The 12,423-nt window shown below is 40.1% G+C and overlaps 1 protein-coding gene across 1 annotated transcript in view; it reads right to left on the bottom strand.

The window, feature by feature from the left end:
- ttll5 (tubulin tyrosine ligase-like family, member 5) overlaps positions 1-11,088 on the bottom strand; it is a 51,303-nt gene extending 40,215 nt beyond the window's left edge. The window contains exons 1-11 of the mRNA XM_069661298.1: positions 11,030-11,088; positions 9,254-9,360; positions 9,091-9,173; positions 8,383-8,489; positions 7,963-8,093; positions 7,772-7,854; positions 5,182-5,251; positions 5,007-5,091; positions 2,742-2,843; positions 2,536-2,627; positions 2,266-2,373 (exon numbers count right to left, since the gene is read on the bottom strand). Of these exons, the coding sequence (XP_069517399.1) occupies positions 2,266-2,373; positions 2,536-2,627; positions 2,742-2,843; positions 5,007-5,091; positions 5,182-5,251; positions 7,772-7,854; positions 7,963-8,093; positions 8,383-8,489; positions 9,091-9,173; positions 9,254-9,360; positions 11,030-11,088 (1,027 nt within the window). The remainder of the gene's footprint in view (positions 1-2,265; positions 2,374-2,535; positions 2,628-2,741; positions 2,844-5,006; positions 5,092-5,181; positions 5,252-7,771; positions 7,855-7,962; positions 8,094-8,382; positions 8,490-9,090; positions 9,174-9,253; positions 9,361-11,029) is intronic.
- Between the last annotated feature and the right edge of the window lie 1,335 nt (positions 11,089-12,423).

Below are 12,423 nucleotides of genomic sequence, written 5' to 3'. Positions count from 1 at the left end.
CAGCGGTGAGGAGCTGCATGGGTGGCATTCTCTCCCTCACACACACTCACTCACTCACTTCTTACCGATGTAAGACAAAAAACTGTTTTTATTTCTTCCCACTTGAGACATTACGGAGCTATAAAAAGATTTTGTTACAGTATGCCCATTTAGATACGGACGTGCAATTTGAGCAAAGGGAAGAAACCCCATTTGAAAACAATAAACATTGTATAAAAGCCATTAATAGACATTAAAAAGGCAGGCTATAATTTGCAGTAAATTAAGATTATAATGTGCTTTATGATCTTACATGGCGTCCTTCCAACCAAGCCTGAGTACGTCTGAAAGCTAAACAATGGCTGCTTTTATCGGCCGTAACACGCATGTATTCACTGCCCTGCATTCTGATGCTTTTACCTGTTTACAAGTACAGACAGCTGCCGGGGCCCACGATTAATGCTGGGTGTACTGTAGGATGACTACAACCGTTCAGAAAGTGAACATGACTCCTTGGTGGTTTGGGTGGGATTTGTTTAAGAGACAAGAAACAGCCCACAAAGATACCAGACTGGACTCCCTGAAGCTTAGAAAAACCTGCGTGTTTGTAAAACACACCGGTTCCTACATGTCTCTGTATTCATAAAGTCGATACATACTCACACGAGCACGGTGGGAGTTTGCATGCAACACGACCACACTGTGAGCGACAGATCAACGCGGAGAGGAGTAGGGTGGTCCTCTGGAATCGTCAGTGTCTGTCTTTAGAAACTTAATCCTGTAGACAGACTATGAATGCTGTAATTAACTCGCTCGGGGCCATCTGAAAACACCCAAATTACACTCAATTCAATGGTAAAGTGATACGGCTGAAGCAGGGTAATGTGCATGTTCACAGCAGACCACAGTGTATTATGTATCATAGTAGAAGGTGTGCAACCTAATTGCTTTTGTACTACACAGTGATCCATGTCTACACAGGTCCCTTTAGGCCGACGGATAAGATTTCAACATTGTTCATCTAACACAGACATAAAAGATGGCAACAGAGTCGTGTCGCCAAACTTTTCTACACTATAATTAAGTCGTATCAGATGATCTTGTTTATGCAGAAGCAGAGTTTTGTGTACGTATGCAAAGGAATATAAATTTGTTGCAAAGCAGTCTGCAAATTTCCCCTTAAAACATTTTGGCATTTGGGACACGGTGATGTGTATAAACACACTCAATGCTTCAGCTGAATGAGAATAAGAGTGAACTTGTCTCATTCCTGATTTTCACTCTAACACCAAACATTTGCGTCATCTTGTTGTTTATTCATGTCTATCAAGTGAGAGCCAGGTTGAGGCTTGGTAAGCCACATTACCCTGTATATACCTGCATGGTCACCATTCACACCCCGGGCCTGGGCTAGTGTGTTTTTCAATCCAGCAATGATGCTCAAGCTGCAGATAGCATCTTTATGCAGGCGAATGTCTGATGGTGTGAGCCCATGCTGCTACACGCCCAAACAACCACCAATCATGGGGGGCTATTATGTCTACAGAAGCCTGTCACAACTGCAGAGCCTTTTATTTTTCTAACATGTGAGAGGTGAAAGAGAGTGTGAGCAGCAGAGGGAGGACGATAAACAAACAGAAACAGCAAGAGAAGAGGAAAAAGAGACAGCGTTGCTGAGGGAGGCTTGGCCAATGCGCTCGCTTTTGAAACCCCAAATCTCAGAGAGACCGCCAGACAGAGAGGGGGAGCGCGGACAATTAGTGCCAACACTAACATGGGTAATGGCTCCAAAATGGAGTTCACACGAGCCCACTGCTAGGCAGGACCAGCCAAGAAAACAGTCAGCCTAAATCAGGCAGACCTGAATGGCAAAAGAGAGGAGGAAGCAAATTCCTGGTTCAGTCAATAGGCCGTCCACGACCCGGCAGACAGTCAAAGGGCAGCAACGGGCAGGACGGCTCCACACTGAGGAATGACTGTCTGCAGCCTCAGCTCGGCTCAGTGGAGAAACAGTATAAAGGAACTGTTGGACAATGAAATGAAACTGAAAGGAAATGTGAGGGCTGTTGTAGAGGGGATGAGTCAGTGCTTGCTGCTCTGTGAGCAAAAGAGGGAACAGATTTCAGTCAAAGGCAAACTTGTGAAGCTGCTTGTTTTTTTACAATTAAAACTAAATTCCCTTTCAAAGTAGCCACCCACATTTAGATCAGTGTGAGGGTAGATTAGACTGGTTTACTTCCTGTATGGTTAAAAAAGCTTTAATAAAAAAGAGTCTGAAATGATTACCAAAGCAGTTTGTCTTGTGAGGAACAAACATCTTGCAGGCGGTGGCTATCTGTAGTTCAGCACTCAGTACAGCTTTGATGATGAGATCCTCCACCTGCCTCATCAGCACTGCAACAGACAGAATTAACAGATTATTATTATTTAGCACCCAAATAGTAATATTTTAAAGACACAGAGAGAAAACACAGGGTGAATTTAATCTTCGTACTGAGGAAAAACAAAGGCAAAGATGAAAAGGATGATAAAGAGGAGAAAAAAGGTTTGACTCACATGTGGTGTCCTTCCCCTCCTGCTTCAAATACCTCAACACTGCACTCATACTCCACTTGTTCCCATAATCCTCAACTTCAGGGTCATCGCAACTGAAAGGAAAGAAATGCACTTCAAACGCTCCAGTTATGATAAATGGATGAGTCAATCCAGCTTCCCATAACAGCTGCACATTCAATGTATGTTTCACGTCTGATGCACGTTACCTGACATAATCGCTGCTCTTTTTGTTCAGGCTGTAGTTTGTGAGATGCATGAACGTGTTCTTAATGCTCTTTGAAGTCCGGTCGTACTTGACTGTGGCAAATCTGCAAACAGACAGTGTTTATTTCTATTAATCTAATAGTGTGACTACATATCTCTCTGCAATAATGACCACATCCAAAGAGCTGACACTTAACGTTTGGATAGGGGCACTTTGGAGAGGGATTAGTCTCTGGCAGCGTTTAAGAGGAGTGGATGCCACATGTGCAATAATGAGAATTCCTTGGCACGCGCTGTGTACCTGAATACCAACACAACCCAAAGGAATGTCAGGAGATAAAAGTGGGATTCAGAATTTGGCTGTGATTTATAGCTCGCAGCTGATAATCAAGCCAGCAAACAAGAGGGCGGTGGCACTCCGTTTCCAGCACGTACCTCTATCAGACCTATAAATCATCCACCCTCTCCTGACCTACCTGCGCCTGACAAAAGCCTCCTCTGCGATAAATGAATTATCCTTCCTCTAAATACCTACAGCCAGTAAATATAGGGCAATTACACAAAGACACAATCAGCAACACTTGATGAGCACATTCTGCGATTGAACAATAGAGCGCTTTGTTTCAAAGTGCAGCACCTCGGCGCAGACTGCAGCAGCTGGTGTGTAAAGTTAAGGCTGCCCTCTTCTGGGCACTGAGAATGAATGAGTACCAGTGGATTTACCTCGAGTGCATGAAACACAGTGGATGTAACCTCTTGGTTTCAACAGTAAAGCCAATGCAGTAGTTCGAAAGGCTAGTAGAGGTCGCAAACTGAGTCTGATTGAATGGAAACAGGATATAAATGTCATATTTATAACCTCTGTGATTGACAAGTTGCTACCACTGCTAACTGTTAGAGGGAGGGCAAAGCATATCCATCCTCTCATCCGAGTATGGTCACTTTTGGCTCCAAAATACAAGCTGCTGACATCCAAAACGCCAAACTTGAAGCTTCAAAAAGGTAATCCAAAGTTCAATAGGTAACTCACAGTGGCTACATCTGTTTCTTTTCTACAGTCTCTGGCATGAACCACGCTGAAAAACAGCTACAAGCCAAACTTAGAAATCTCAATTGTGCTGTTAATAGTGAATGTGATGACCGTAGTGCCAAGTTATCAATATCCTAACTTTTATGTAGTTTAGTTTATTAGTTTCACACAAGTATAAAACACAAAACGCATGTGTGTGACTGTGGCAGAAATCTATTAATGACTTTTATAAAAAACACACCCAGGAGCAGATAAGTTGGAAAGGTGCTTGCCTGTACACTATTGCAGTACGATAAATATAGATAAATTAAACAATATTATAATGTTAAGACAAGTGTTGTTCACAAAACTCCTTATTTTTCCTAAAATCTCAAGAGATTTTGTGACTTTTTTGCAGAAAAAAACAACCTGTTTTGTCCAAATCAGCATACCCAAAAAACATGTTGAGAATTAAATTTAGTTCTACATACCTGCTGGTGCTACTGCAAATAAAATGAAATTAGATGTTTTTTTAATGAGAGCTATTAAATCTCTATTTAAAAGAAAAGGTTGGTGTCATGGAATGTGTGAGATACTGCAGCAATAAAATTTACATTAATAAGAAATAATAAGGGTATCCTAATATGGATCCTTGAGGTACGCCATATTAGATAATGCTTTTCTTTGACTCTATTTCTGACTCATGTCAAAAGAATCATTAAAAAATACATATTGTTTTCTATTATGAACATAGTTACTCAGCCCCTTAAAGTGGTCATCTCAAAGATCTGTTTCATTTCGCACCTATGGTGATAAATGGCAATTGCAGGGGCACACGTTCCAGATATCAAAACGTGTGATGTCCACGGTTGGCTCTCTTTGTTACAGTTGTAACTCTTGATTTTCCTCGCTGACGGTCGCGTTCCTTTTTAGACTGTTTGCCTCCATCTGAGCGTTGAATTTGTTTCTTTTTCTTTCACTTATTTTTGAAGTTGTATCTGGAGTCATTCACTCGCAACACTGGCAGACCAACCACTGCTGGGTGAACATGTCACTAACTGGGCGCTGCTTGTGACTTTTTCCGCAAAAGTCACAAAAGGCTTTCATCAGTGGACCATAGGCACAATCACCATTGTGTGACTACATTCGGCGACAGATAGTGACTTAACAGACATTTATTTAAATGAAAGTCTTTGAGATTATACCTTTAGACAATAAACAATACCGTGGAAGCCATAATAACCCTCACACAGCTCACCTAGCCAGGCCCTCCTCATACACGTAGATGAGGAGCGGATCGTATGATGTCACCAACACGTAAAGCCGCACATCAAACTTGAACTCTGGAAACAAAACCAAAAATTATATAGTCACAGAATAGCCAGAATACCAAAGAAAATAATAACAAATTTGTCTGTGTCAGAGGAACTCACCATCTATAAGTAGCGGGTTGTTTATGTAGCGAGACACCAAGATGTTTTCATCCATTGAAATCTGATTTGGCTGCAGATGAAACACACAAATAAGACAATAAAATTAACACTAACTTTCCAAACATCCAATTTCAGCAAAGACCATGTCATCCATTGACCAGGTAGTAAAAGTGTTATTGTAGATTATTTACAACAGTTATATTACATTTCAACTGGAAAAGTGTGACCTAACAAACTAAATCAACAGTATTAATAGTATTTTCCTGACAAATGCACTGCTTTTAATGTTTCCCAGCCCTCCACCATATATTCATATAAAACAGCATTAAATACTGAATTCCAAAGGCATGATGTGACACTGCTGTTAACCATTAACATCAAACATTCATCACATCCAGAAACGTTGGAGACTGCAATGACACTGGCCATAGCGGGTCAACATCCAATAACAGCCTATAAAAACACAATCTGGTGGTGGGAGAGGGGTCATTTATGAGGTTGAAATGTGTTGCAGGTGGCGAAGTTGAGAGGAGATGGAGCTGTGGGGGAGGGGAGCAGTGTAACCTCAGCGCTGGCTACAGTTCAGAGAAAACCTGAAGCAAAAAAAAAAAAAAAAAGAGCGTATTTCTTTCTCCTCTCCAAATATCGCTCTGACATTCTTTCCACTGTTTCATAAAAATGCCTGAGAAGAAGAAGAAGAAGTATCATGCATATGTTTTCCAAGAGTGAGAACCTTGTTGAGCTCCCCCAATAAGCCGGGGCCTTGGAAGAGTGTGATTTACTCCACAAAGCCTATTAATGTCTGAAACACTAGTTGATACTTATTTCAAAGACAGCTGCATCTGTACGCCCCCACACACACACACACACACACACGCACGTAACATCTGGCCGAGTGACTGTTTCAGTTCACACAGTGTTTTTTTAGGTCTGCTTACAGTTAACTCCCTCTAGGTTTTCCATTAATGTAAATCTTTTAATTCCTGAATTAGGAGGAACTTAAAGCTTATCGACTCAGTGTGTAATATTTGGTTAGTTTAGCTTAGCATAAAGCTGTTTCCATCTGATTTCTGTCGGTGATAACCTGAGCTACCTGTCTGCTGGCTGTAGGGTTATTCCTGAATAATGTGAGTGGTATGATCTTCTCACTTTATCTCAGAAGGAGCAAATTAGTTTATTTCTTATTCTGTGAGGTAGGGAGTATAAAAATATATAGGAATGGACAACTACTTCTTTTTATATACTTAAAAGTACAATACCTCACTCAGGTATAGTAGCTCATTCTGTTAGGGAGGAAAAATCTATGAGAAAGAACAACTACCCCTCTTTAAATGTAGGTAAAAGTTAGGTAGCCTATCCTGTCAGGTAGGGTAGCTCATTCTGTTGGGTAAGAAAAATGGACTAATACATTTATAAATGTGGGTTAAAGTAAGGTAGCTGGTTCTGTCAGGTCTTTTAGCATTCTATCACTTAGGAAATATCTATCAGAACGGACAGATGTAGGTCAAATTAAGGAAGCTCATTCTTTCAGGAAGGGCAGCTTCTAAGTATAAAACTTAAACCTCTTTAAATGTAGATTAAGTAGAATACATTATTTAATTAAATAACATTATTTTAGCTCATTCTTTAAGGCATGAAATATCTATGAGAATCTGTGAGAAAGAGACGCTGGTGCAAATGACGAAGATGATGGTGATGGTGAAGTGGACAAAGAATCCAACAACCAAGCTATTCAGTGATGTGGACATGGAAATCAAACACACCAAACCCACCATGTCCAATGACAGGTGTCAGTGGATGAAAAGGGGATTTGATCAGTCCTGTACGGGTCCTCTATGGTGGCCCACTGGTGCCAGAAAATGTGACAAACTGCCCTCTAATGTGCACATAGAGAGGAGATGAAGGGATGCCTGAGGTACCTTCATGTGGAGGAATCCACAGCTACCTGAAAACTGGAACTAAGATTCAAAATTAAGATTTGTAGAAACATATTATCCATGATATAATTTAATGGGGCTAAATAAGCAATCAATTCTGCAAATTAACCCTTGGTTGTCCTGCGTGATTGTTCAGATAATGTGAGTGCATGTAGAGAAATTCCACTCCCATAAGGCCCAATGTTGCAATATTACAAATTAAAAAACCCTTCAACTTAAGATTTGGGTCTTACAAGGTTAAATGGGGCAAGAGAGCAGTGGTTCGAAACCAATGCTCCAGATTGATGGGGTTATTATTCCTTATTTAGGAAACTAAATATTGAGAAGAAGCTGAATTTTGACATGTTCAGTTTTGAGATGGCAACAATACCATTTTCAATTTCAAGTGAAAATGTCAGATATTCCCTGAAACCAGCTTCTTAAAAGTTCACAATTGCCGTTTTTTCCTGTTTAACATTATAGCTAACTGAATATCGTATCTGTTATAGATTGTTGGGCTAACAAAAATATGTAATATTATATCAAATATAAAATAATAGCTTATAAATAAAGATTGTTATTATAATACAAGGTGTACATTGCCTTTTTGGAGTTCAAAAAGGTAAGAAATCACTGTATTGTAGAGTGATACCTACACTGAGAGAATCACTTACATTGCTGACCAAGTAGATGCCTCGCCCTCTTGAAGATGCTACTGGTTTAATAATCCACGAGCCTTTGTCCTTGGCAAAACAATCTGAGATTAAGGGAGGAAAAGAGAAGAGAACATGCACAATGAAAATGTTTGGACTGATTGTGAACAGGTCATAAAGAGAGGATGAGGATCAGGGGAGAGATGTCTTACTGCAGAACTCCTGGTATTCAGAGGGAAGCACAAAGGTTTGAGGAACGATGTGGAAGTTTTTGAACCCGTGAGTCTGCTGCATTCGCTGGATGTTTTTATAGAGCCGGTCTTTGCGCGTCAATTCATAGGACCTGGAAATGAGCAGAGTCTCCGGTTTAAAATACACCAGCGATGCGAGAGGTAGCTTTGAATCTGACAGAACAAAAATAAAAGTATACATAACAGCAATAGATCGCCCTCTGCCTGACAGTATGATTCATTTCATGTTCAGGGGAGGCAGCGGTCCAAACTAAATGCGCTTTGCAGTGGAAGCCAAAGAACACATTGCCTCAACCGAGGGGCTTAGAACGGCTCAGTGCTGATATTTATAACACAGAAAACAGTGGCGATGCACTTATATGTTTGAGAACTCTATCATACCTGGGAAAGTGGTTGACCTTCTGGAAGTCTTGAAGGCTGCGGAGTATGTAAGGCTTGAGGTGAGATCCTGTCCACATCAGGTTAAAGTCATTACTGTTTGGGTGAACCTGGAAAAAAGGCAGAATTATTAATATTAAGTCAGCTTGGTTCATTAAATCTAAGAAGCTGATCAGAAGAAAAAAGAATACTGCCTACTTTTTAGAAACTATCGGAAGTTTAACTCGCATATTTCATCGCCCTCATATTATTTTATCTGTTTTGTTTTGTTTTACTCCAACAATTCTTTAAGGGGCAGAGCCAACATGGCCGCCCCGGTGTCAAGGGGAGAGCCAGATGTTTGTAATAAAGCCTTATTAAAGCCTGGCTCTGCTGCAGCTGTAGTAGACACTCGCCTGCCTTTGATGATGGGTTAGTGGGAGTGGAGAAGCATTGAAATGAAATAAAAAGGGAATTATTCTAACTGCTTGGAAAGAGAAATAATGGGGATTGTGTGCCCTCGTGAAACAGGATTAATGCGTTTGAGGTCATTTAGTTTTTTTTTTCCGTGAGTGCATTCCTGGGCTTTGACATCGGCATTATCAGTCAAAGGAAATAAAAACAGACCTACTACTATTATCCTACACAGCGCAGAGAGAGGTACATAAATAGCATGTGTGGCTAAAATACTAAGATTTAAGGTAATCTTTTGAATTTAGTGGAGAAAATTACCTCATGGAATCCATGATTGGTGAGTATTCCTCGTACCAGGCGGCTCTCTGTGCGCACAATCTTGAAGGCCAAACTGTATCGCTCTAGGACAACAAAGTATTCTTAGCATCCAATGAATTAAAGGTTTAATTGTATTATTATTGCTGTTAATAATGTACTATACCTCCAATGGAGCAGATATTGCCATCTTTTGAAACTGCAGCTTCAGGGACAAACAAGAGAACCGGGATTTTCTTGCTAAGGCCGCTCCAGGAGATGCAGGGATGGTCCCTAGAAAAAAGTATTTTACACACAATCACAGTTAAAGGTAGATTTTTTGAATGTCAGGAATCCACAATAATCTGAAGAAATAAACATTTCACACCCTGATAAACTCCCCAGTAGCAATATCATGAGTTGAATTTCACAGCTCCAAATCTTTGGCATTCATTCCCGCATGATGTGAACCAGCCTATATGGGCAGTTTACCTAACGCTGAGGGAATGTATCCTGACATGCTGTTTGTGTTTCAGACGCGCAGATAGACACAGAACCACACACAGTTTCAGGAGGTGCTGGGCAATAACAAGCCCATACGCTGCGCTAACAAACACTCTTGTAAAACTGCAGACTATCTGATAGTACCAGACACAGCCTGCTTATCAGGAGCTAAAAATACGATAAGGTAGCATGATGATGGAGGAGAGCTCAATCGGGCATGGATGGTCGTGATAAGAAGGTGAAGCATGTAAACAATTGCTGCCCCTAGCTTAGGTATCCAAGTATGACGGACAATATGGCAGATATGTTTTCCTCTATGGTGGCTTTGTTGCAGGTACTTTCGTAATATTTCATCCGGTTGTTTGTTTGAACACATAACATCAAGACATACAAAATACTACTTGCCTAGGTCTTGCCATTTTTTTTCCAGAGCTTCAAATGACTAGAAAGGACTCCAGGCTTATGTAAAAGACATAACAACTTATGATGCTTTAAGTAGAAAAGTTAAAAAAAATTATAAGGTTGAAATCAAGTGCAGAAGATGCTTGTTTGGTAAGATGCACAGGGTGTACTGTAAGTGTTTCAGCTCTGGTAGCATTTCAAAGCTTAGCTGCTGCTTCTGTAAACACAGCACTGGTCACCTAAAGGTTAAACCCCAGCACTAAGCAATCCAAACTAATTCAGGAGATGGAAATTAGCCTAAAAGCAGGCACAGAGGCTCTCAGTAAGGTACAACTAAGTAAAGCTTAAGAGGGAATTAGTTGGAAAATACAAGATAACAAATACCAACTGCTGTTATGATCTAGAGATAGATGCCCTGTCCTCCTATTGAGTTAAAATCTCATCAATTATGCAAAATGAAACCTACCTGAAGGATTCATTTTGTCTAAATGTATCTTGGCATAAATTATTTAAACAGGGCGCGGGACAACTCCTGCAATCCTGCATAGATTTCATTACATATTCACTCTAATAAAGAAATATGATCACAGCTTTAGTTCAGTATAGTGTCACATAAACTGTATTTAGAGGGTAATCTTGAGGATCAGTAGGCTAAGAACCTGACATTAAAGAAGACCTGCTTAATTAAAACAGCTAAAAGCTGCAGGGATGTGAACATATCCTACTCGTCTCCATATTTGCTAACTGTCTGTTATAAAAGCAATGTAAACTTAACTATGGAAGAGCATGTTGTGCAAGAGCAAAGACATCCACAAAAGATATAATGGACATTTTAGTTTGCTGACTGGTAATGTAAATCATAATTAACACTAACTTAAAAGATTAGGACACAGTGCTTATACTATTGTGAGTAGAGGATGACAGGTTTTATTGCCTCCTTAAGCTTTGACAAGTAGTAATGACACTGACTAGCAGGACCACAGTCAGTATTATGTGGTTGTACAGTAGACAGACCAAGTAGCCTGAGCAGCTGCAAACTTGTAGTGTAAAGACTCACTCTTGCTCGTCCTCTGAGGAGGATTCAGAGTCCTCCTTATCCCGGGTCACAGCTGGCATCTTCACAGCAAGAGTGGACGAGCTGCCCGGTGAAATGTCCCAGGGATAACTTGTCTATGCTTTTCCAGCATGGCATCTACAACCTCCTACTGCAAGAACAACAGTTATTAAATATCACAGTTCAATTTAACGCCAGTAAATTCATGCAAAATATAACATTAATAGCCACGTTACTACGGATCGCTAACAGATTCCTGAAACATTGCTTCACATTGAGTACACCAGCTCCTGAATAGCTCTACCTGTTATGTTTACGTTAATGAACTAACGGTATCTTTCAATTAACGTAACGTTACAGTAGACAGAAGACGTTAAGACTTTATCCAGACAGGCAGACAGACAGCCCAACACACGCTAGCTACACAAGACTGAACCTGCTTTAATAACATGCTATCTTAGACATGCAAAGCTAACCAGGTAAGGTCTGCTTACTCTGACACCGCTTAATAGACATTTCAAATGTCATATACCACCGACAACTTGCCTTTATTTCCGAGAGCCTGCTAACTGCTAGCTAGCTAGCTGGTATCACCAGCGCCAGTTGATCATCGCGGTTAATCTTCCTGGTAACTACAACAACTGAGTAGCAACAGAGCAAAGCGCATGCGCATTCACTGACAATATTTGTATGTCCAGCTGACCAAACTTTGCAGTGCACTCATCAGCGGATGGTACTCTGTCAAAAGAACAGGAAGCCCGTGTTCTCAGGTTTAAATGGCAAGAGCGAATATAACATATATATAATATAATTTAATTTATTAATATATAATAAATATAGATCTCTTGGATAATCTTAAACGTGTACAATCAATTAAAATAGAGACTAAACGTAACTTTACCAGTGTAATGAATGAAAAACTGTAATTACTGCTTTAAATGTGTGATTTTTTTGCGTTGAACAACAATATATGAAAATAAGAGATTAAGCTATTGAAGTAATATTGCAAAGTATATATTGCAAATACAAGTACAATCCAATACGTTCATATTTATACTCATTTTAACTTCAATTACATCTGCTAGCTGAATTATAGCAGTTCAATAACTTTACACTCTTTGTATTTATTTCCTTAAATATTTTAACCGAAGATGATATAACACTGGATATGTTGTCTGCACTTAACGAAGACACAGGTCATCACAGAGTATTCTGTCGCTCCATATATACTCTTTGTTAGAACGCAGCCTAATTTACGGTCTACAGGTGACCGGATTTCTTTAAAACTATTGGCTGGTAAAGAAAGTAGGCGGGACCCTAGGCCTCATACGAGCCAATCATATAAATGGTACGATTCGATGGAGCCATTTCTTAAACACTGTTATTGGTCAGAGCCA

Source organism: Semicossyphus pulcher, unplaced genomic scaffold (assembly GCF_022749685.1).
Source record: "Semicossyphus pulcher isolate SPU_LCO1_2020_fin unplaced genomic scaffold, fSemPul1.0.p SCAF_14, whole genome shotgun sequence".
NCBI lineage: Eukaryota > Metazoa > Chordata > Actinopteri > Labriformes > Labridae > Semicossyphus > Semicossyphus pulcher.
This window is presented reverse-complemented; position numbering and strand designations above follow the sequence as displayed.